This window comes from Mastigoproctus giganteus, chromosome 2 (genome assembly GCF_048544385.1).
Source record: "Mastigoproctus giganteus isolate SK-2022 chromosome 2, ASM4854438v1, whole genome shotgun sequence".
NCBI lineage: Eukaryota > Metazoa > Arthropoda > Arachnida > Uropygi > Thelyphonidae > Mastigoproctus > Mastigoproctus giganteus.
The window spans coordinates 37,848,636-37,874,790 of record NC_143576.1 but is presented as its reverse complement, the minus strand read 5'-3'; the positions used below and the strand labels follow the sequence as shown (position 1 = coordinate 37,874,790).

The 26,155-nt window shown below is 37.7% G+C and overlaps 1 protein-coding gene across 1 annotated transcript in view; it reads left to right on the top strand.

The window, feature by feature from the left end:
- The window catches only part of LOC150089271 (spatacsin-like), a 542,060-nt gene that overhangs the window by 112,398 nt on the left and 403,507 nt on the right, over positions 1-26,155 (top strand). Inside the window, exons 5-6 of the mRNA XM_090389930.1 lie at positions 12,443-12,603; positions 24,020-24,298. Of these exons, the coding sequence (XP_090246056.1) occupies positions 12,443-12,603; positions 24,020-24,298 (440 nt within the window). The remainder of the gene's footprint in view (positions 1-12,442; positions 12,604-24,019; positions 24,299-26,155) is intronic.

Below are 26,155 nucleotides of genomic sequence, written 5' to 3'. Positions count from 1 at the left end.
CAACTTCACCAGACTTCATTATTGAAATACCGAAATAAACAATAAAGTTTTTTTCTCATCTCCCATGATGTTACATTTTCATTAATAAAATTTTTGCAATATTTTTTATTTCAAATCTTTTTAATTGGCTATCAGGTGCAAATTGTGTGTAGATTTATTATAATTTGTTTAGAGACTGTTTCTCTGGTATACAGGCATACCTCGGTTAACGTTACCTCTGATAACGAAGCTTCGATATAACGAAGTCGGCAATTTCAAGCCCCATTTAACATAAAAAATATATATTCCAGTTTAATCACCTGAAATCTAAACAAACTGAAGAAATTACGGAAACCTTTGGGGCTTCTCGTGGTTGGTTCGAGAAATTTAAAAAAACGGGCCAGGATTCATAGTGTAAAATTAACAGGAGAAGCTGCAAATAAGTTTTCAAAAAAACTAAAGGAAATAATTGAACGTGAAAATTTTCCAAATTTGGTGTTCAATGTTGACGAAAGCGGTTTGTTCCGGAAACGGCTACCAACAAAAAGCTTCATATCTATTGAAGAAAAATCAGCTGCTGGGTTCAAAGCAGCCAAAGACCGTTTAACGTTACTCTTTGGATCAAATGCCTCTGGCGATTATAAATTAAAATTGTTATTAGTATACCATTCAGAAAATCCGAGGGTGTTAAAAGGTAACATAAAAATGAATTCACCTGTAATATGGAAAGCAAATAGAAAAGCGTGGGTTACCAAGGAGTTATTTACTGATTGGTTTGTTAACCACTTTTGTCCTGAAGTAAAACGGTATTGTCAAAAAAACAACTTTGAAGAAAAAGCTCTTTTGTTGTTAGACAATGCTCCGGGACATCCTACTGATCTTAACACGTTGCATTCCTGTCAAAGTTGTGTTTCTTCCAGCAAACACAACTTCCCTGATTCAACCATTGGATCAGGGAGGAAAAGCATCATTTAAAGCTTATTATCTGCATCGAACATTAAGCAGTTTAACTGAACTAGAGGATAAAGAGGAAATGACAGTTAAAACTTTTTGGAAAAACTTCACCATTAAAAACGAAATTGAAAACATTGATAGTTCTTGGAAAGAAGTCACTAAGAAATGCTTAAATGGAGTTTGGCGCAAAATATGGACAGAAGTTATACTAGAAGAAGAAAATAACATCCAAGAAATTGGAAATGAAGTTATCCAGATGGCTCAATCAATAGGTTTTGAAAATCTCAATGAAGAGGATGTTAGAAATTTATTGAATGCAGAAGGTAATGGTTTTTCAGTGGAATATTTAGAAAACCTTGTTAGTAATGAAGACGAAGTTAAAGAAGTTCCTGCCGAAAAAGTGTTAACAACCAAAGATTTAAAAAGGTGCTTAAATGACATTGAAAACGTTAAATTTTTTTAGTGAAAATGATCCTGATTTAGGAAGAAGTATTATTGTTAAGCGATCAGTGTTAAATGCAATAACTCCGTATAGGCAATTGTTAAATGAAAGAGAAAAAGAGCATAAACAATCAACTTTAGACTCGTATTTTAAAATGTGATTTCACTTTGTATATAAGTTGACTGTTTATTTAATAAAACTTTTCTTTGTCCGAAAAAAAAGCTTTTCATTTTCTTTACGTAAGAACGTATCCCTATTCTGCCGGCGCCTCCGTAGCCAGGTGGGAAGGAGCAGCAGTGCGTAGCACACGCTTCTTGATTAGACCGGGGTTCGAGCCCGTCACCACCAAATACGGAGGATGCGGAAAGGTCAGGGAATGACCACCGCATATCCCGGAGCAATATGGCCTTAGTTGCTAATGCTCCTAAAAACCAAACAACAAACAAACCCTATTCTGCCATAGTATTTTTACCTCTGAAAACGAAGTTTCGCTTAACGAAGTAATTTCGTGGAACGCATCCTATTCGTTATTCGAGGTATGCCTGTACATTCAATTAAGACTCATTATAATCATACCTCAATCAACACGGTTTCACATAACACAGAACAGTTTCAGTACCAATTATCAGTGCTATACGGGGTATTGCTGTACTAAGGTTTTCAGCAATTTTTCTTAGTTCCTCTTTTAGTAATTTTCTTCTGATCATTACTTTTTTAGAGCTTTTTTTACAGCACACTTGTACAAACTTGTAAAGAAACACACAACACAATATAATGGATAATACAGTGCAATACTGCCCTTTTTTTAATGAACTTGTTTTGACAAAATCTTTTAACAATACTGACAAACTTATTTCGACAAGTTTGTGATGAGTTTATTGCACAGCTTGCGTGCAAATGTGTGACCACATGTGTCACTTAATATGGTCACACACACATGTGACTGACATGGCTTACTGAGCCTAGTCAACCACATATACAAAGAGTACTAGGAAAGTTTTGCAATATAACGCAACAATGAATCACAGGAAGCTGCTTGTTGCTGCATGTTGAGACATGTTCATACGTGCATAGTAGCTGCCGCGCCAAGTCGATGGGCTCAGTTATTCATTAGTAGTGAGAGTGTAAAGTGCTTGCGATGGCATCGTGGTCACGAAATGAGATAAGGACAGTTTTGCGGTATAATTTCGTGCGTGGTTTAACCATAGACCAGTGCTTAGAAGAAATGACTCTTGCACTAGATGATGATTGTCCACATCGTATAACGATATTCAGATGGTATAGAGAATTCCAAAGGGGAAATTTCACTCTGGAGGATTCTGAGAGGCCGGGAAGGCCACGAATGTCAGTTACGGAGGAAAACGTTACTGCTGTGAGGAAAATGCTTGACGAAAACAGGCGAGTTACCTACCAACAGATAGAGGATACTTTGGGCCTAAATGCACCAGCAATTCGTTCGATTCTGCAAGATCATTTGCACGTGAAGAAACTTTGTTCTCTCTGGGTGCCGCATCAACTGACTGAAGAGCAGATGACACGACGTGTGACTTGGTGAGGGGAGATGTTAAAAAAGTTTGATAAGGGACAATCTCGGTATGTGAACAACATCGTGACAGGTGACGAGACTTGGCTGTACTATTACGATCTGCCGACCAAGGCTCAAAACAAAGTTTGGGTCTTTGATGATGACGACACACCCGTAATTGTCAGAAAATCCCGATCTGTAAAGAAGAAAATGATAGCTGTATTTTCAAATCGAGTGGAATTGTGGAACGTGTCGTTTTGGACACGCAGAAGACAGTCACAGCTAAGTGGTATACTGAACAATGCCTGCCTAAAGTCATTGGATCTATGAAGAACCTGCGGCCAAAGTCAAGAATGGACACCTGGTACCTCCATCACGAAAATGCTCCAGCTCACCGCGCCAAAGCCTGCACCGAATATTTGACCACGACAGGACTGAAACTTCTCGAAACCCTACAGTCCAGACCTTGCTCCCTGCGACTTTGCACTGTTCCCGCATGTGAAAATGAAGCTAAAAGGGAGGTGGTTTTCCAGTGATGAGGACCTTCTACGGGCTTGGGACAACGAGTGTGCTTTACTCCCTAGTGAAACTTGGCAGAACTGGTTTAAAGATTGGTTTCAGAGGATGGAGAGGTGTATTGAATGTACAGGAAATTACTTTGAAAAAATTAAATAAACAAAGCTGTATTGCAAAACTTTCCTAGTACCCTTTGTATGACACAAAAAAAATACTTTTTTGAGATTTTAAGTGAAAAAACAACATAACACTGACATTACAATATTTATTTTAGAATTACTGATCAAATTAGTTACTAAATATGTTTTGTAATTCCTGGGGTAAATTTTTTCATAAACTAGCTTGGCAATCAATGCATTAAGAGTCCCTTCCCCTGTTTAAGGTGGATTGCCTCTATAGGGACATCCCACGAAACACCACAGCCCCCTAGGGAAAGAGGCCAGATGAACAACAGACCAACATAACCTAACACTACATGTAAACTACACAATATTCATACTTTTTCCTGGCCTTTACAGAGTTTTTACTATTACAACAGCTCATTGCAGATTTGGGGAACGCTCTCCCCTTGCTGCAAGACCCTTAAATCTATTCACTAGAAACTATCCTTACTGTGAAAATTGTACTGTTGTAATTGAAATTCTGCATTCCTTATGTCTGAGTGACACCATGTCTCTGTTAACCCTGCAGTATGCATTACTTAACCAATACTTCAAATTTATCAAATTTGTTTACTGAACTTCTAGTACTTTGTGTTCCTGGCTATTGCCTGTCCCAGTAGAAGGAGTGCAAGAACCATTTACACTTTACCTGCAGCTAATGTTAAAATATTAGTCTTTGTATCATCTGAAGCTAACAGTTTTCTGACCTGTCTGATATAACATTGCTTTGATAGCATTAGCATCCCTTCAGCACGTTCTTGTTCTCTTTCTATTTAAGTGTATACTGTAAAAACACTCTCTTATTAACAAGCACAGACTATGCTAAGGAAAATTGTACCTTATGAGCCTTGCACAGTCTGTCCACAGCTGAATTGATTGAAAAGACTATCATGTACTTCCTCCTATGTATCGATAGAATTGAAGACACTTTCAAATTTAAGTTCACCTCACAACTTTTTTTCTGAATATTGCCTTGTTCTTGTTATGTAAGGTCTCAGGTTGAATATGATTTATTAGTAATATTTACAACAGTATAATCTTTTTTATTCCTTAAAAGATGATATCTGCTATGTCATGAACTTTTGACCCCAGTAGACATACCTTGGTCGTCCTGTTCCCCCTATACTGTTTACAAAATATATTTCCCATTTCCCTGACAGTAGAGTGACCACAGTAGTTACATCTTGTGGGACCACCGTATTCTGCTGTGTAGGATGTCATTGTATTATGCAGTGCATGAGTGTAGCTTCCAGCGTTATGCTGGGTGTCTCCAAGTTCTTGATGGGTCCTTCTTTCTTTTATTTATTTGAGTGCATCAACTCTCTTCTTCAAGTCTTCATATTAGCCTGCCAAAAAGCTGAATTGGTGCATAATTTTTTTACTATCTGTGTATTGAAAGCACTCAACACATCCCATTTGGCTGTATCATGTCTTACTAGAGATAATTTTGCAAGAAGATTACAAGAAACTCACTCTATGTACTTTTGATTTGCAAGATTACCATCATTGTTGGTTCTATCTCAAGCCAAAGTATTCTTGGTAATTTGAACTTTTTGCTTTTCTGCTTATTAAACAAAATTAAGTATGATAATTAATTAAAAAAGAGTCCATTTTCCATAAACAACAAATTTTCAGAGTCAGCAATTTTCTGCTGCAGTATGCAACATTCTCAATTCAAGTTGCAACGTGAGATCATTTCTCTCTTTTCATTTTCCTAACATATTCAAAGAAAAGAGAAAATTGTTAATGGAAGTTTCTTAATCAACTTAAAATTCCTGTTTCTTTTTATGTAGTATTGATAAACTTTACAAACAGTTCTATTGTAACAGATAATTAGTAGGCTGTAGTACAAATAAGCAGTAGCAACAGAATAGCTTATTTATGTAGTGAAAGGCCACCACTGCGCTATTTATAATTATTCTACTTAGATCTCCTTTATCATAATATGTTCTAGTAGAAAGGATGCAGTAGTCCAAAGAATTATAAAAAGTAATAATAATTAATTCAGTGATGAGCACCTATTCCCTGCTTTTAGGGTATTTCCTTTAATTTTACTTACTTTACATTTTGCAGGAACCTTGAGCATGCCTGTTATTGATTGGTCATGCAGGGCTTAGCTGGTGTTTGATGCCAGTTTGATGTCACTTTAGAGTGACATCTTTCCTGAAATGTTTCCTGAAAGTAGTAGTAGTACTTTCCAAGAATTTGTGTGGCTCCTCCGTAGCCAGGTGGGAAGGAGCAGCAGTGCTTAGCACACGCTTCTTGATTAGACCGCGGTTCGAGCCTGTCACCACCAAATACGGAGGATGCGGAAAGGTCAGGGAATGACCACCACATATCCCCGGAGCAATATGGCCTTAGTTGCTAATGCTCCTAAAAAAAAAAATAAATAAATAAAAAAAAAAAAAAAACCCAAACCAACCAAGAATTTGTATAGTTCTTCCTCGAATTTATTCATACCATCTACGAGGGGTTTCCGAAAAGTAAGGTAACACATTTTTTCTCTCGATGATGTTTAATAATACGAAGTTGAAATTACACACCAAGAAATAAGTGAATATGCACTACTACTCCACAAAGTCTCCAGTTTAATTGATGCACTTGTCCCAACGATGGATCAATTTATCAATACCAGTACTGAAGAAGTCCATGCCCACACGCAGTAACCAACATCACACTGCCCGATGAACTTCCTCATCCATGGCAAAATGCTTTCCTGAAAGGTGTTTTTTCAGAGGGTCGAACAAATGGAAGTCTGAAGCTAAGTCTGGGCTGTAGGGGGGAATATGACAGAGTTTCTCAAAGATTATGTCGCAACCACCCTAGAGTGGTGTGGAGTCACTTTTTGTTGCAACAAAATCAATTGTGATTTTGTTGCACGTTGTCATGCAACAAAATCACGCTGCTTGTCAGGAGTCCTGGTTGTTTGCATTGAATGTTGGCTTTCAGTTTTTTCAACGTCGGACAGTAAAGCTGTGCATTGATTGTTCCTCCCTTCAGCAAGAAATCCAGCAACAGAATGCCTTGGCAATCCCAGAACACTGTGGCCATGACTTTTCGGACACTGGGAACAGTTTTGAATTTTTTTGCGCACAGGAGATTGTTGATGTTTCCAGGTCACGGAGTCTTGTTTGCTCTCCGGTGTAAAGTGATGAACCCACGTTTCATCTGCTGTGATTATGCAAGCAAGAAAATCCCCTCCTTTGTCGCTGTATTGCGACAGGTTCTCCAGACACATCCCCGTGCATTTCGCTTTGTCCTCCTCTAACAATTATCGGGACACCCAGTGGCAGCACACCTTTCGAAAGCCAAGGACATCATGAACAATTTTGTGAACAGTCGACTTACTCACGTTCAATTTTATGTGAGTTTCACTCACCTGTTTTCAAGAACGATGCCCTTAATGCGCGAAATGTTGTCTTCCGTCTTGCTCGATGAAGGCCTGCCCTCCCGATGCCTATCTTCAATGCCAACATGCCCCGCCCACTTTAAATTCATTACACCAAAGCATACCTGCTTCTTTGTCATCACCTTTTCGCCATACACAACAACCAGTTCATGGTGAATGTCACTTGGTGAGACCCTTTTGCTTGCATAAAGCGTACACGTTTGGACCACACTCGCACGGTAGCTGCCATTTTGCAACTGGAATCTGCTGTGAGGTGATAGTACCGCAACACTGCACTGGCAGTTTTTTTTAACATTATTAATGGGTCTTTTTGTCCACTGCATTTCATCTAATTCCATTTCACCATTATTAAGAAAAAAATATGTTACCTTACTTTTCGGAAACCCCCTCGTACTTCCACAACAGATGGAAGCCTGTTCCAACAATCAACCACTTGCTGGCTGAAGGCAAACTTCTGCACATCTGTCCTGCAACCATCCTTCCTCAACTTGAATTTATATTCCCTCATGTGTGTCATTAACATTTTGCTTACTCAATCCATTCAAGGCCTTAAACACCTCACTGAGATTCCAGTTGCTGCAATTTGCAGAATATCTGAACAACTTAATATAAGCATAAAGTCTGTGCTGCTTTTCTTGGCATTCTTTGCCAGTTTGCCAGAGACTTGTTATAGCATTAGCATTAGTAGAGACATGTGATGCAAGAAAGCAAGCTTATGCAGCATCAGCCAAAAAAAAAAAAAAAAAACACTACACTTCCATTTCACCCCTCCGTTTGTTCGAAATACCTGTCCAGCTGAGCCTTAAATTTATTTAGGCTATCAACTTCCACAACAAGGGATGGAAGTCTGTTCCACCAACCAACTACCCGCTGGCTAAAGGCAAATTTCTGCACATCAATCCTACATCTGTCTTTCCTCAATCTGAATTTATGCCCTCTCAGGTGATTATTCTGAGCAAGAGGAAGAATCCCATCGGCATTGAGCATGCTAAAACCATTCAAGGCTTTATACACCTCTATCAGATCACCTTGCCGGTGCCTAGTCTCCAGACACTGTAATTTGCATAACTTAAGCCTTTCTTCGTAAGAGCAACCCTTTGTTCCATTCACTAATCTTGTTGCCCTTCTCTGTACTCATTCCAGCAGCTCTACATCCTTCTTGTAATGAGGCCTTCAGACCTGTATACAGTACTCAGGGTGTGGCCTGACCATCACCTTATACAAGGGAATAATCACCTCCTTATCCCTGCTAGAAAAATTCCTGTATATCATTGACAAGACCCCATGAGCTACTCTTGCAACCCATCTGCACTGCTCAGAGAATTTCATATCTGCCTGCACAATAACCCCCAGGTCCTTTTCATTCTCTCCCACTTCAGTGTAGTACCACAGAGTTGACACATTGCTCTTGGGTTGCTGTTTCCCATATGTACTACTTTACATTTGTCAATGTTAAACTTCATTTGCCACCTCTCAGCCTATCTGCTTAACCTTTCCAGATCCTATTGCACCAGCATAGCATCAGTAGTGTCCTTAACAACCCTGCCAACCTTTGTATCATCTGCAAACTTGGACATTAAGCTTGATATACCATCATCAATATCATTTATAAATACAGAAAACAATAATGGACCCATAATGTAAGGACACTACTGACACTCCTACTCTCAATTTTGATCTCCCAATGCTTATGTCACACCAAACTGACTCGACACAACACTGTCCATCGATGTCGACTGGCTTCACTTCCTTGTATTTTATGTGTTTCTTAACTAATAGCATAACCCCTCCTCCCTTCCTATCCTGTCTATCCTTTCTGTAGACATTATACTCCCCAAATTCCAGTTCTGCATTCCTTATATCTGTGTGACACCATGTCTCTGATATCCCAACAATATCCACCTTTGATGCTTTGTGCAATACCTCAAATAATACCTCAAAATATATTCAGAACATCACCTGACCAAAGCCTATATGTTGAAGCAAATGAACCATCCTTGTTGCTTTGATGAAAACAGTTGTATATACAGTATGCTTTTAAGCTGAACTTCCTGCCAGATGGCTCAAAAACCGATGTCGACGTGGACATAGGTTTTTGAGCCATGATGGGAAAAAATTTGACAATACATGTCAGACTATCAACTGACCATTCGGTGGCTTCATGTCCAAGCCACTGAAGTCTATTATTTATGTCCAAGTGTTACCAAGAGAGCTTAATTTCATGGTAGACAAGGTTGCCCTTCCACCCTGGTGCTCAAATCTCAGCATGCGATTTCTCACTTATGAATGGGATGAAGTGTGATATTCTGTGTTCTGTCTACCTTTAAAACAATGCAGTGTTGAATTCTGCTTAACATATTCTGACTTCTTGCTAGTTTATACAGACAGCTAGTTTAGCTTCTTGCTAGTTTATACAGGAATATATTCAGTTATACACTGAAAGGACAGAATTCATCATTACCTGATTCCTGGGCAACATGACGCTGTCACCCCTCTCATTAGTGGACAAACCTAGTGACCTATATAAACCTTGGCAGGTTTATATAGGTACACTGCCTTCACATATATGGTAATTCGATGTCTGTGTGGAAGAACATCATGAGTTAACTGATTTTGAAAGAGGAATGATAGTGAGTGCTCAACACGTCAGTCACTCTATCGCAGAGGTGGTAAAGAAAATTGCATTATCCCCGTTTGACAGTATCAAGGGTGTATTGGGAATACGCCATTTCCGGAGTAACATCTCATCATGGACAGCGCTGTGGGTGGTGAATGAATGTGGCCATTGACATCTGTCTCGCATTGTTTCAGCCAGCTGGAACAAATTACCACTGACTTCAATGAGGGAGCTGCGAGTAATGTCTCCACCAAGACCATCAGGCGTTCATTAGCTGCAATAGGTTATGGGCGCCACCGACCTACCAGAGTCAAATTGCTATCACCACGACACAGGACTCTACACCTCAACTGAGCAAAAGAACATTGGCAGTGGACCTTGGATTATTGGAGACTGGTCTCCTGGTCTGATGAGTCCCATTTCCAATTATTTCAAGTTGACGGGAGGGTGCATATCTGGTGGAAACTGCACGAAGCTATGCACCTTTCATATCAACAAGGAACTGTTCAGGTAGGTGGACAGTCAGTAATGGTCTGGGGCCTGTTAAACTGACACACGTTGGGACCTTTAGTACGTCATCCCTTCATGGTCACCGTGCATCCAAAGGGCAATAAGCTCTTCCAGTAATGTCAGTAGTGCAGCTCCCCACAGAGCCATGATGACTAGAACATGGTTTGAAGAGCATGCCACAGATTTTACCACCACATAATGGCCTCCCATGGAGTGAATGGTCCTATTCACTGCACGTGAACCCTGTGGAGCATCTTTGGGATGCTGTGGAAAGGTCTCTTCGAGTTTTGGATTCTCCACGTAGGAGTGGGACAGAATTATAGATTGCAGTGCAGTAAGCATGGATGGAAATACCTGTGGAATGCTTTCATGAACTAGTGGACTCAATGCCTTGCTATGTGACTGCCTTTATCCAGGCAAAATGTGGGCCTACCCATTACTACGTAGGTATCCCATGATTTCTTTCCACTCAGTGTATTAAGGGAGGCAGCAAACGAGGTAAGCCAGCCCTTATCCATAATTATGTCAATCCCCAGTATCCCCAGTTCACAAAGGGGAATCAAAAGGTGACATTAGTAATTACAGACCTGTTAGCTTGACATATGTTCCTGGGAAAATAATGGAGTCACTGTTTAAAGAAGTGACTCCATTAATACAGGCTCATCTAGACCAGGGGTCGTCAACCTTTTAATACCTACTGCCCACTTTTGTATCTTTGTTGATGGTAAAATTTTCTTACCGCCCACCGGTGCCGCAGTAACTCAGTTTAGCGCAAGTATGAAGTAATTTTTAGAGGGAAGGGTTGTAAAAAATATGTACTTAAATTTATCTTTTTATTTATACTTTATGTATGTTTATACATAGATAATTTAAATTTAATGAATTTCTGTATCTCCATCGATACAGCGCCTGTATCAAGGGAGCAATGTATTCGATATATGGAGGAAGAACAAAATTTGTAACGACAGACGAAAACCCCCACCACCCACCATGAAAGCTTGAATTGCCCACTAGTGGGTGGTAGGGACCAGGTTGACGACTACTGATCTAGACAGAAATGCAGTTTTACTACAGTCACATCATGGATTTGTGAAGGTGTGGTCTTGTCTGACCAAGCTGATTAGATACCATGATGCAGCAACCAAGGAACTGGATGCAAAAAAATTATTTTGCTGTCATATACTTTGGGTTTCGAGAAGGCGTTTGATGCTGTTCATATGGAAGACTGCTGTACGAACTGGACCAATGTGGCATTAAAGGCAAGTTACTGCTAATAATAAAGGGATGATTGAGTGGGAAAAGACAGAGTGGTTATCAATGGGCACTGCTCTTTGTGGACTAATGTTATTAGTGGAGTTCCCCAGGGTTCAGTGCTGGGTCCTTTGTTGTTTTCAGTATTTACCAGTGACATTGATGAAGATATATTCAGACATAATATCTAAGTTTGCAGATGATACAAAGGTTGGCAGGGTGGTTAACGACAGTCATCAGGGTGAGCTACTGCAACAAGATCTAGGAAAATTAGGTTGATGGGCAGAGAGGCAGCTGAAGTTTAGCATTGACAAATGCAAGTTACTGAATATGGGTTGCAGTAATCCCAGATTAACATACCAACTGTGTGTACTACACTTAGTGGTTGAAAAAGAAAAATATCTGGGCATGCAGTGTCAGATATGAAGTTCTGTGATTGTACAGCCAAATATGAAGTTCTCTGTGCTATGCAGACAGGCTGCCACGACAGCTCATGGGAATTTGTCAGTTATATACAGAAACTTTGCTAGCAGGGATAAGGAGGTGATTATCCCTTCATGGTTAGGCCGTAACCATGATGGGAACAAAAGGGTTGTCTTACCAAGAAAGGCTTAAGTTCTGCGAATTGCAGCTTCTGGAAACTAGGCAACTGTGGAGAGATCTGATTGAGTGTTTAACCTTGAATGGATTGAATAAGCTAAATGTTAATGGCATGGCATTCTTCCTCTTGCTGAGACTACACACACTTGTGGAGGCATAAATTCAAATTGAGTAAGGATGGTTGCAGTATAGTGTGTTCATGCCTTAGCCAGCAGGTAGTTGATTGTTTCTTCTATTGTTGTGGAAGTGCCTGGTTTGAAGGAAGATGTAGATAAAACCTTTGGGGTATGGATGGGTGAAGTATGTAAGGTTTTTTTTTTTGTTTGTTTTGTTTTTTGACTGATGCTTTATAAGGTTACTTCCTTACATCATTTCTCACTACTAGCACTAAATATATGTTGGCAGTATTTTACTAAAAGCAATTGTTTATTACTTTATATGAGTAATAATATTAAAATGTCATTTTTGTCCCCTCTAGGTTTTCAACAAATATGGGAGAAAATTAACACTGATGATTGGTTGGCTCAAATAAGGATGGAACTTCAGAACTGGAACCAGATATTTTGTCTTTTAAACAAGACTGTTGAAGAAAACATTACTGATTCATCATCTTATCATTTTGCTTATCATCTTTTACAGGTGAACCTTTCTCTTTTCTCTTGTGAAATTTTAGAAAATTTTGATCTGTCATTTAAATATAGTAAAATTTTCTGTTTTCCTGCATATTTAAAATTTTCTACACAAAGAAAAAGAAGAAAAAAAAAAAAAGAAGCAAACAACCAATAATGCACATGGAAAATTATTCTGCAAATTCTGGGGTTCATAAGGTGCTATTGTTTCTTTGCCATTTGTAATTGTAATGTAACTACGGGAAAGCTAGTTATAGTTTTTCTAAGCCTGGACATGTTTCTGATATTAATCATAGGATGCATTTGGACACTTCTGTGAGATATGTTTCTTATTGGTTATTCATAATCTTGTTGGACAGCTATTACCATTAATAATGTAAACTTTTGAAGCTTTTTTTTTTGTTTGTTTGTTTTTAAATGAACGTTGTGTTTGGTAACCTTTTTATGGCTATTGAAACATAGGCAATGGAAGGTTTCTGAAATATGATGTATGCCAATAACTACTAAGTCCACAATTGAAAAATACAATTACCACGAAGTTTCCAGACCGATTATTGGTATCTTGTTCCAGATTCAAGCATAAAAAAGACTAAAGCTTGGTTTTTCAAGTTCATATGACACGTAGTTTTAATTACAGTACCTTTCAATCTGATTAGTAGTGACCATTGAGAAACATCATGGTTATTAACATGTCACTGACTAATACCCTACTTCAGAAACCACTATAAAGGTTTCCAAGATAAATCTCAAGCTGTAATTATCATGGTGACAATTTTGTTTGGTAACTCTGTTGGAATACGATGTAATCTTTCTTCAAATGGTTGATGATCTTTGCACTTTACTGCTAAGAAATATGTAGAGTGTTAAGCTTCTAAAAATAAATAAATAAAATAAAATAAACCAGGGCATTGTTCCTAATGTTGCCAGATTTCTGAGGTTCTGTTGTAATTAAATTTACAACAGATAGAATATTTTGGCATATAATTCTGAATTATAAACCCCCTCTGGAGTGTGTTTTTCCCTGAGTGTGTTTGGGTTGAATACTGTAATAAGTTTTTCACTGGTTGATGGGCCCTGTGGAGTGAGTTTTTCAATAGTGGTAGGCTATCACTGGTAGTAAGCTCTGTGGAGTGAGTTTTACACACCTCAGATATTACCAAACTGCTTAATTACAGAAAAGTCATGGAACGGATCTTCACCCTCTGCTTACTCGTCTCAATTAAAATGATAGCTAGTGAAATCAATATGCCAAGTTTTTGGCCGATGTGAAACTAGAGGGTCCCCCCCCACCCCCGTCTGTGGCATGGAGGCTCAGGTTAGGCAACAGATACTTGCCCATGGAGATGCTCCACAATGTCCAGGAGATGGAAATCATTTACAAAAAGTTCATAAAGGACAAATCCTACAGAAGACACGTCATGAGGGAACAGCTTTTGTCTTCAGCTGAATGACTGCCATCGTTTTTTCATTGTGGTATGTGTAGTATGAAAAAAAAAAAAGATTTTTCCTTTTCTGTGTTAATAATTTGTTTTATGGTTAATTTTTTCTGTATTGGTTAATTTTTATGTTAAACTCCTATCATTGTCACTGTTATGGGCATTGCATCAGGCATCCATGTAAATAGTTACTGATTGCAATAAAGATATCATCAGTTTTTCATTAGTGGTGAGTCATGCAGAGTGAGTTTTTTTGTGAAAATATGAAAATTCATAAAAATGGAAATTTTGTGAATATTAGAGTGAATTATCTGAGAAATCAAACAAGAATAAAAAAAAAAAAAACGTGAAAAAAAGCAACAGACATGATTTCCTCTAATTTTAAAATCTTTTTTTTTTGTGTTGCCATTTATTAAATGAACCTACAGTTGCTGTAGAAACACAGATAACACTTCATAAGATTTCAAGATAATTTGTAATTAAATTAAATGCATATATATATATATATATATATATATATTTACTCCTCCAAGACCCACACATAAAAAAGTTGTAAATCTGGAAAAGATTAAATGAATGTATGTGATAATTACAGTGTATAACAAAAAAAAAAAAAAAAAAGTTTATATTCAACTGATTCATTATATGTATACATAATGAATGTATACCCAGCTTACGTAATACTCGACTTATGGAAATTCGACTTTACATAAGTTTTTGCCGGCCAGTGGAAACTTAAAAATTGTGGAAACGTATTTTGCATCCCATAGGAATAAATGGAGGTATCATGAAAATATCGTAATGTGAACCCAATAACACTGTTTTTTTGGTAATTCGTTCCAAGACCTGGGAAATTGAAATTTTCGTTATATAACTAAGCTATTTATCTCTCTAAAAGGTCATTTTTATAATGGAAATTGCAGTTTCATCGTCATCTTATGTTCTGTTATAAGAATCAATTTTGAATGCTTTTGTGATATTTTTATAAAACATATTTCTGTAGGTCGCTACCATAAAACAATAAAAACAAATTGCGCTTTCCGGTTTAGTGGGTTTTTCTGTTAGCACAATTTATTATAAATGGGTAGTAAACTTGATCTTATTGCCTTTGCAATAATACCGATAAATGGAATTCTGTGAGTTTTTAAGTTATGGTATTATGGTGAAATGAGTTCCCCTTCACTGAAATCTTCAATCATATAAAAAACATAAATAAATTTTCAGAATCTTCTCTTCATTCCTATTTATTTATTTATTACAATGGTGAAGGAAAAGGAACCAACGGAAAGTGCAAGTGCTGGCAGTGCTAGGAAACGAAACAGAATTGATTTAGAAATGAAGATGATTAATTAAGAAGTACAAAGTTTGTCATCTATTGCACAGAATTAGGTCTCGCTGCTTCAACAGTGAATGCTATTTTAAAGGAGAGTGTGCATATAAAAGAACATGTTAAAGGATCAATGCATTTAAGATCAACAGTGATCACAAAACAGTATTCAGGTGCTATATCGAAGATGGAAAGGCTGTTAATAATATGGATGTAAAATCAGATTCAAAAGCAAGTGCCCCTGAGTCCAGTGGCCATTCAAGCAAAAGCAAAAAATATTTATGAAGTATGGAGAACCCCAAGCCAAGTTCGTGGCAAGCAATGCCACCTATGATTTAATAGGTTTAAGCATCGCACTGGTTTCCAAAATATGGTGAAGTTGCCAGTGCCGATTCTGCAGCTGCAGAGAAATTTTGTGATGTGTTGGAAAAAACCCTTGTAAATCTCCACAGCCCTCAACTTCTGCAGTACCACGCTTATCAGCTGGAGTGTTAATTCTGGCAACAATGCTCGAAAGATAAAACTTGCTGATGTTATGTTTGTTTCCTCTCTCTTTTTGTAAATTTATAATTTTGAAATTTTTGTAATTTTGTACACTTTTGTAATTTTTCCTGTGCATGAGATAAAAGAAATTGAATAAATAATTCTATTTACATGTTTGTCAAACATTTCTTTTTTGCTTCATCAAATTCAGCGCGTTGAGTTGCGAGTGCTGCATAAGCATTCATTTAAGGAAATTCCGACTTACGTCGAGTTATGTAGAGTTATGCAACCCTTACATAAGTCGGGAAGTGGGTGTGCTGCGTATGGAATCGAGCAGTGTCAGGTTTCTCTAGTGCCCTTAATTTTGCAGAAATTGAAGATTTTATGTTTTGTGACACTTATATATGTAATATTGTGATATTCATATAATAAATATTTTTCAGTTTGCTATGTCTCCCAAATGAAGGTGTGAGTTACCTCTGGACTCATTCTACTAGATTTATGGATATTATATAGATCTGAGCAGGTGAAACATAACATCATTGGTGACACCAATTTTTTTAAGTGCATGTGAAGCCTGTTTTGGAATGTCTATCACAGTGGTTCTCAAACTTTTTAATGTGAAGACACCCTAAATCCATTATGAAAAATTCCCGGCATCCTCAGCACCGGGTGTAATGGGCACTGGCAGAATATTTTGTAAGGTGGTACTGTTTCAAATACAGCGTACATGACGGACAGCTCGGCTCAGCTGTTCTGTATATGTAGGTGTATGTACATAAACACTGCAATGCAGTCAGCAATTATTTCATGACGACTTATAGTTTACATAGTTACATGAAAATCAGCGACATCTTGTAGTGACGGCCACGATGTGAGCTGATGCTAAATTTGACGTTGCGGCACCACTTTAAGAACCACTGGTCTGTCAGTTATCAAAACAAACTGCTATGATAGTTGAAGGTCAACTTAGGGGAATTTTTGTGGTATTCTTAAATATATGACTTTTGTTATACTTTGAACATGGAGAGGACCCAAAAACCACTGCCACTTTTGTTGGTGAATATATTGAAGTTCAAAAAAGTTGTGGATCGAATAGCTGTTGTGTATCCCAACATACTCTATTTCTCTGGTAACCACACATTGAAGAGCTGGCAGTTTCCAATCCACCAATAAAAGTGGCAGTGGGGTGGTGAATCTGGTGAACAGGTTGATTGGGATTACACTTGAGAAAGGTGCCTCCGTAGCCAGGTGGGTAGGAGCAGCAGCGCGTAGCACACGCTTCTTGATTAGACCGGGGTTCGAGCCCATGACCACCAAATACGGAGGATGCGGAAAGATTAGGGAATGACCACCGCATATCCCTGGAGCAATATGGCCTTAGTTGCTAATGCTCCTAAAAGCCACTTAACAAACAAACAGCACTTGTAATGCACCACATTTCCCTAATCAGCAATTATTGGTGATTGACTAGGATCTAACCAAATTCAATTCAAAGCTCTTGACATCTTATTTATCAGTGGAATCGGCTGGTTGCAAAATTTCAGTATATAAAAAAAAGATGTCTATTACGTTTCTTATGCAAATAATTTTTTTTATGCTGTAGAATCCTTATGCCATTGTGTTTCATTTGATTGGTCTTCATGAAGGAAATTGGTATTATTCACATATTAGAAGAGTTGGTTCTTTGCATAGACAGCATCATGTTTGAAAGCTGTGTTACTTCACAATAAGAATGTATACCCATTGATTCCCCTGTCATGTGCTGTGTTTGTATTGAAGATAATTTGCAATCCAATTTGCATTCAGAGAAATGTGAATGCAAATTGGATAAGGTTAAATGTGACTAGTTCAAATGGGATGCCCAGGGGATTTTGAGATGTTAAGTGGATTCACTAAGTTTTCTTACTTTCTCTGCCTATGGGACTGTAGAGTAGAGTAGCACTGTATGAGAAGAGAATGGTCTGTGAGTATCAAGTTGCAGCCTGGTGAACACAGTGTAGAAAACCTACACTACATTGCACCTCTCCATATCAAGCTGGACTGGTCAAACAAATTTTTAACACATTGGATCTTCAGAGGGATACTTTGGAACTTATACAGTCTGTTTCCAAATTGTCTGTTGCAAACATGAAAGGTGGCATATTTATTGATGCACAAATTAAGCACGTGTTATCATTGCATGAACTGGAACTCAAAGTAACTGATGATGAGTTGAAGCTGGGCAGTTATTTGACTTTGTAGTGAATATCTTTCTTGGTAATATAAAAGTGAAAATTATGCAAATAAATAAATTTATTCATGGACCTCCAAACAGCAAAATATAAGTCAAAACAAGAGGCAATCAAATATAAAAATTGTATACATGATTTTTTTTTGGATACTTTTTTTGGATAATAAATAACAAATGTTCAAGAACAAATCCTGTGAGAGGTATTTCTTTTTTAAAGTGTAAATATAAAATAAACAGTAAATGATTGTAAGTAAATAACAATTCAGAAAATCAAATGAAAATTTGATCTATAAAAGGAAAAAGTTAATCAGTACATGTACTTTAGAAATATGTTCTTAAGTACATGTACAGATTAGAAATATGTCTTTAAGTACATGTACTTAAGAGCATATTTCTAATCTGTTTTTTACGAGCATTATTTGAGCTAAATAAATCAGTAAGGTGATCAGTACTCATATTAAATCACACATTACTTTGTTTATATAATAAAAATTTAAGTGATTTATCCTTTTAATAGTTTTGAACAATTTCTGGTGTCTTGAGGGTTGAGTGAGACAGTTAAAATTAATGCCATATAGAAACTTCAGTGCTAATGTTTGCCTTATAATTTTGTTCAGTACATTAGCAGTAGTAGAGGCAAATGATGCAAGAAAGCAAGCTTATATAGCATCAGCCAAAAAAAAAAAAAAAAAAAACACACCTCATTTCAACCATCCATTCACTCCAATTGCTTATTTAGATTTTTTTGGCCTCCACTACAGCAGATGGAAGTTTATTCCAACTATCAACCACCCACTGGCTAAAGGCAAATTTCTACACATCTATTCTACAATTGTCTTTCCTCAATTTGAATTTATGTCCCCTCAGGTGAGTAATCCGAGTAAGAGAAAGAATCCCATCAGCATGGGCTTGCTCAAACCATTCAATGTGTTATACATTTCAATTAGATCACCCCTCACAGGTGCCTTATCTTCAGATGTTGTAATTTCCAGAATTTTAAGCCTTTCTTCTTAAGAACACCCCTTTATTCCCCTAACCAACCTTGTTGTCCTCTGTACTCGTTCTGGCAACTCTCCATCCTTCTTAAAATGAGACCTCCAGATCTGTACGAAGTACTCATGATATGGCCTGACCATTACCTTATACAAAGGGATAATCACCTCCCTTATTCCTGATAGCAAAATTCCTATATATCATTCACAAAACACCTTGAGCTACTCTTGCAGCCTGTCTGCACTCCTCAGAAAACTTTATATCTGACATCACAATTACTCCCAGGTCCTTTTCATTCTCCACTACTCTGAGTGTAGTACCACCCAGTTGGTATGTTACTCTGGGGTTACTGCTACCCATATGCAGTACTTTACATTTGTCAATATTAAACTTCAGTTGCCACATCTCAGCTCATCTGCTCAACTTTTCCAGATCCTGTCAGTAGTGTACTATCATTACTGTCATTAACAACCCTGTCAACCTTTGTATTGTCTGCAAACTTGTTTTCCTTGGATGGGGTGCCTCTATAGCCAGGTGGGCAGGGGCAGCAGTGCGTGGCACACGCTTCTTGATTAGACCATGGTTAGAGCCCGTGACCACCAAATATGGAGGATGCGGAAAGGTCAGGGAATGACCACCGCATATCCCTGGAGCAATATGGCCTTAGTTACCAATGCTCCTAAAATCCAAATAACAGTGAACAGTCCTTGGTTGAATTACTGTTTTAAATCTTCTGATGTCAACATCTGCGCAGATCGTGTCATTGAAATCTTGTAGAGATAATATCCTTTATTCCACATTCAACCTTAAAATTCGTTCTTTTTCTAAACCTTGGTTTTCCGATAAATGTGCGAAGGCTGTTCAAATTAAGAAAGTTGTATATTGCAATTGCCTTGCATCCAAATCTTCAGGTTCATTTTCTGGCTACATCAAGCATCATTTTCTGCATACACCAAAGCTTCAAAACAATTTTAAAGCAGTTACTAATCAGTCCAAATTAGATTTTGAACAGGATAACAATAGAAAACTTGCTTATTGTCCAAATGGTAGTCGAGCATGTCTCTTGCTAAAACTATTGGCTGCAACTTTTGCTCTTATTTATTCCCACCTCTGTCAAAACCAGATGGTTCTTTTGCCATCTCAGCTAAAGATATAGCTGATGCTGATGTGCTAGCATCCCATTTTTTGTCTAACTTTTATATTGATGTACTTGGTAACCCCCCCCCCCCCACTATTCCCAGTTCAATCTATTCAGTGCCTCCTGTTGTCTTCTATCAAAAGGATGTTAGAAGAATTTTAAACAGTCGTCATGGCAAGAAAGTGTTTTCGATTGTATTTCTCTACTTGTTCTCAAAAACTGTGCTCTGGAGCTTCCTCCTGTCCTGTGCTGCTTTTTAGGGTCCGTATTCTAAAAAAGGATCCTTATAATGTCACTCAGTTGTCTGTCTGTCCATCCATGTGTCACAGCTTTGTATCTCTGGTACCGCTCAACCTATTAACTTGATATTTTGCATGGGTTTGTACATCATGTGGGCCAACATAACGCCATATTGATTGTATGGCCTATAGCTTATTATACACCATTGGAAAGAGCTCAACGAATAGATTTAAAATATTTTTAAAATTAAAAATGGCAGCGCCAGACAGGAAAATGTGAGTAATTTTCATGCCCTCCCCTCTATTTCCATCGCTAATGAAGTTAAAAATTTCAAAATCACATTAACGATGGAAATAGAGGGGAGGGCATGAAAATTCATGCCTTACATGCATATTCATCGTATAATATGCATTATACGATGCTTATCAAGGGAAAACTATTCCAATTGAAATCTATCATTTACTTTTTTGTGTTAAAATTAAAAAAACAATTATTTTTTATTGCACTTCGATAGCATGCTTCTTTGTACTAAGTAACTCTCCTTATGGTGACAAAAAGGTTGCTAAATAGTTAGTTAATAATTCTGTAAAGGTGATTTATAAATTTTGTGATGAGAAGCATTTTTTAACAATTTTCAAAGTTGGAGTTGTCCCGGCAAGGAGGTACTCATAGAGCCAGTATTGTGGCTGTGGTGGGGAGGCGCCTGTGCCGAGTCTTGCATGGCCCTCACCTGCCAGTCGGTTCTCCCCCAAGACTTTAATCGCTTCTCCAGGAAGAAGTCGGAGTTGCTTCTCCCACCCTTGTCATTCATAACAACTGGAAAGACTCAAATAGACAACATTTTTGTTAGTTCCTCAGTTTTAGGCCAAGCCGGGGTAGGTACTAGAAACTTTTTTCAGTTGCCATAAAGCTCTCTATTTGAGATACTACACTAATGACCATTCGTGACTACGGACCCTTCATCCTGAGTGTCCAGCACTCAGTGGTTGACAGATTTTTTTTTTTTTTTTACACCTTCTTATTCCACTGATGTTTTTCCTTCTGCTTGGAAATTTTCTCATTTCCAGCAAGTTCCTAAAAAAGGTGACAGATCTCTCCTATCCAGTTATCATCCCATTGCACTTACTTCTATTCTTTCTAAAATAATGGAGAAATCCATTAAGTTTTTTTTTTTTTTTTTTTTTTTTTTGATTTGGTAGTTATTGGCGCATCGGCTTCTGTGGCCATATTGCACCTCCCAAGGTTTTTGCAGTACTTTGATCCAAGCCCGAGGCGGGAATCGAACCCGCAACCTTTGGGTTGCCGGGCAGGTACTTTACCCACTCGGCTAGCCCGGTCGGCATCCATTAAGTGCCAACTTCTAAACTATTTAGAAACTCTCCATCTGACCATACATCACCAGTGGCAATCCACTGGTGGTATACTTGTTTTACCTGGTTTATGTTACCCATCTATGGACAAATTCAATGCAAAAGTGTAGTGAAACTCTTTAGCAGTTTCTCTTGATATTTCAAAGGCTGTCTGTCTTTTAACTTCACCACTAATGCTAGTGTTCCCCAAGGTTCAGTTCTTTCTTCCATTCTTTTCTTATAATATATTAATGACCTTCTTCCATCAACTGGAAATCCTATCCATAGTTTAGCTGATGGTGGCACATTGAATTTCACTTTCCAGTTTGAGATACTTGCCCTGCACAAACAGCATCAACTTCTCAAATAACCACTGCCAATTACTTAAATGTTGAACTCCAGGTAATTCTCCAGTGAAGCAAAGATAACTCAGTTAATTATAGTCCTTCTAAAACTCAATTCCTGTCTTATATCTTGCAAAAAGGATTCTTCTGCTCCTATTCATATCTTCAATGATATTCAGATTTCTAGACAAGATGATATATTTCTGTTAGGGATTTCCCTGACTTCTAATATCTCTCTCTCTCTCTCTCTCTCTCTCTGTCTCTCTCTCTCTGCAGAAGCATATCACAAATATTGGCTTCATCTGCGTCTAAAAAACTGGATTTTATCTTTCATGCTCTGTGTTTTTCTTCTAAATAGCTACTCACTCTGTGCAAATCTCAAATTCACCCTACTGTGGAATATTGTTTCTACATCTGGGGTGGTGCCCTCATAACCTCCCTCAGGCTTTTAAATGCAATTCAAAAGAGGGCAGTTAAGTTATGATCCATCTTTTACAAACTCTTTCCACTCCTTTTCAAGTAGACATTCTGTTTCTGCTCTGTGCCTTTTCTTTAGATTCTTCCATGGGCACTGTTCTTTTGAATTGGCTTTTATAATTTCTCCTCTCTCTTCCAATCCAGTCTGACCATATGCATCAACTAGTCAACATCCATTTACTGTCCAACTTCAAACTCACAGACCCAACTTTGCTTCTTCCTTATTTATTCTTTCAACTTCTGCATTCTGGAACAATCTCCCTTCATATGTATTTCATTGTATAGAAATTCAAATGTGGTATGAACAAGTATCATCTTTCATCATCTCAACCTTCAACCCACACATGGGGCGCCTCCGTAGCCAGGTGGGAAGGAGCAGCGGTGCATAGCACAGGCTTCTTGATTAGACCGGGGTTCGAGCCCGTCGCCACCAAATACGGAGGATGTGGAAAGGTCAGGGAATGACCACTGCATATCCCGGAGCAATATGGCCTTAGTTGCTAATGCTCCTAAAAAAAAAAAAAAACCAAACCAAACCAAACCAAGCCTCCGTAGCTAGATGGGCAGGAACAGCAGTGCATAGCACACGCTTCTTGATTAGACTGAGGTTCGAGCCTGTGCCCACCAAATACGGAGGATGCGGAAAGGTCAGGGAATGACCACCGCATATCCCTGGAGCAATATGGCCTTAGTTGCTAATGCTCTTAAAAAAAAACCAAATAACAAATAACAATAACTCACACATGGTACTAAGTACTGTAGACTCTGATAGGTTCCTTTGTGCTTGGGGTTTTCACATAACTTTAGCTGATAATACTTTTTAAATTGCCTATACTTATCCTCTCAAATATTTTGTTTAAATTTTCACATCTTCTAAAAAATAATAATATGTAGTTGTAATTGTGCATGTGTTTATGGAGTCACTTGTGGGTATGGGTAACACAGGTGTGAACATGGAAACAAAATATTAAAGGTGTGAACATGGAAACAAAATATTTGAAAGGATAAATGCAGGCAATTCAAAAAGTATTATCAGCTAAAGTGAAATTGGTTGTAGGTATGAGTTTTCTTTGTCCTTCTTCATAACCTTTAAGAATGAAATCTGAGTTGCCATTTTCTGTGAAAGTATTCCACGAAAGTGGAAGGATTTTATGGAACCACTTTTGGTGCATTCATTGCATAGCATTACCCTCTTGTTTTGTTAATGAGGGTTATTATTCTGATGGTTTCTATTATAAGTGAGCATACAACACATTTTGTCAATTTCTCTGACAAAATTTGTCTTCTTTAACATTTATTAACTAGTTTACTTGTAGTTTGATTATAATGATGGTGCATTTTATTTCAGATTTTCTCAGCTCTCCTTTCTTTCAAGTAATTAAAAATGTTTATTTATTAAATTACAGGTGACTCATGCCACTCTTACACATCTTCTTCATACAGTAGCAACTTTTGAAGAGAGAAATTTAAATGTTTTAAACAAAGAGCAAGAAGAAAATATTAGAGAAATTGAGTGTGTTAAAACTCAGCTTGGAAAATATCTTCAGAAAGCAAGATCATATTTCTCCAAGTCTGAAGTGGAAAACTACTTTACTGAAAGTCATTTGAAACCTGATAATGAAGAAATGCATTTTTGTCCCATAACTCAACAGAAGTGGAGTGAATGGAGCCAGAAGTCATGGAAGGTGAATATGTTTTCTTGTATAATTTTTTTCACAAAGGTGTCAAGAAAGATATTGTGAGCAATTAAATTTCAGAGGATAAAAAGCAGACTACACATATATTTGCAATATATATATATATATATATATATATATATATGTGTATATATTTGCAAAATGATTTAAAGGGGATTTCCTACTAAATAGTGATCTTAATATTTTATTGTTTCTCATCTGTTGCCACTGCAAAATAGTAGCCTTGTTTATTGCTAGAAATTAGGAGACCTGAAAGATAATGAAAAAAATCTTGGAGGGTCTATCAGTGGATTACAAATTTATACAGAAACACTTTTTTTTTTTTTTTTTTTGTGCTGACACCGTTTATTTTAAGCCTGAGCCTGATTCTAATATGCTGACACTGTCAAATGGCAACTTGCTGTTAAATTGATGTCAACTAGTCCTGAAAAAAAATTTAAATTTTTTTTTTTTTTTTTTTTTTTCAGGGGCTCACTCAGAGAGAGAGAGAGAGAGAGAGAGAGAGGGAGGAGGAGGAGGAAGAAGGGGGGGGGGGCAGTTATCTACTTTTTCTTAGATTCAAACAGAATTACCTGTACAATGCCAAAATATGTGTAACTATATGGACTGTGACCCAAACATAACCTCAAAAAAGAAACATATTTAAAGTAACAAGCGAGCCCCATAATTTTTTTTTTTAAGTATATGAAACCCTCAAACACAAAAGGTATTAGAACCTATAATATTTAGTACTGTGCTCGGGTTGGAGGTTGAGAAGACGAGAGAAGATATTTGTTGACATTAGACTTGAGCTTCTGTAGACTGTAATTTTCAGGAAAGATGTATGAAGGAAGGTTGTTCCAGAAAATGGCAGTTGAATCAATAAACAAGGAAGATGAAAAGTTGGTTCTGTGAGTTTGAATTTGGACAGTAAATGGATGTTGGCTGGTGGCGGCACGTGTTTGGACTGTTTTGAAAAAGAGAGCAGGAATTATAGAAGCCAATTCAGAAGAATAGTGCCCATGGAAGTATCTGTAGAAAAGCCATGCAGCAGAAACAGTACATCTATGAGACAGCGAGTGAAGAGACTCTGTTAGAGATGAGTCGTTAATTAACCTAACTGCCCTCTTCTAAATCTAGAAGCCTGAGAGAGGTTTTGGGGGCACCATCCTAGATGTGGGAACAATATTCCATGGTTGGGTGGATTTGTGATTTGTACAGAGTGAACAGCTGTTTGGAAGAAAAGTAATGCCAAGAGCGAAAGAGAAAACCAAGTTTTTTAGATGCAGAGGAAGCAATATTTGTAATGTGCTTGTGCCAAGAGAGATTAGAAGTCAGGGTAATCCTCAAAAGGGATATATCAACTTGCCTAGAAATTGGAGTGTCACCAAAGATAAGCATAAGAGCAGATGAATCGTTTTTGCGAGATATAAGACAGGATTGAGTTTTAGAAGGATTGAAATCAACCAGCATTAGCATTAGCAGAGGCATTTGATGCAAGAAAGCAAGCTTATGCAGCAACAGCCAAAAAAGAAAAAAAAACCACTTCCACTTCACCCCTCTGTTCGTTCAAAATATCTGTCCAGCTGAGCCTTAAACTTATTTAGGCTATCAACTTCCACGACAAGGGATGGAAGTCTGTTCCACCAACCAACCACCCGCTGGCTAAAGGCAAATTTCTGCACATCTGTCCTACATCTGTCTTTCCTCAATTTGAATTTATGCCCCTCAGGTGATTATTCTGAGCGAGAGGAAGAATCCCATCAGCATTGAGTATGCTCAAACCATTCAAGGCTTTATACACCTCAATCAGATCACCTTGCAGGTGCCTAGTCTCCAGACACTGTAATTTGCAAAACTTAAGCC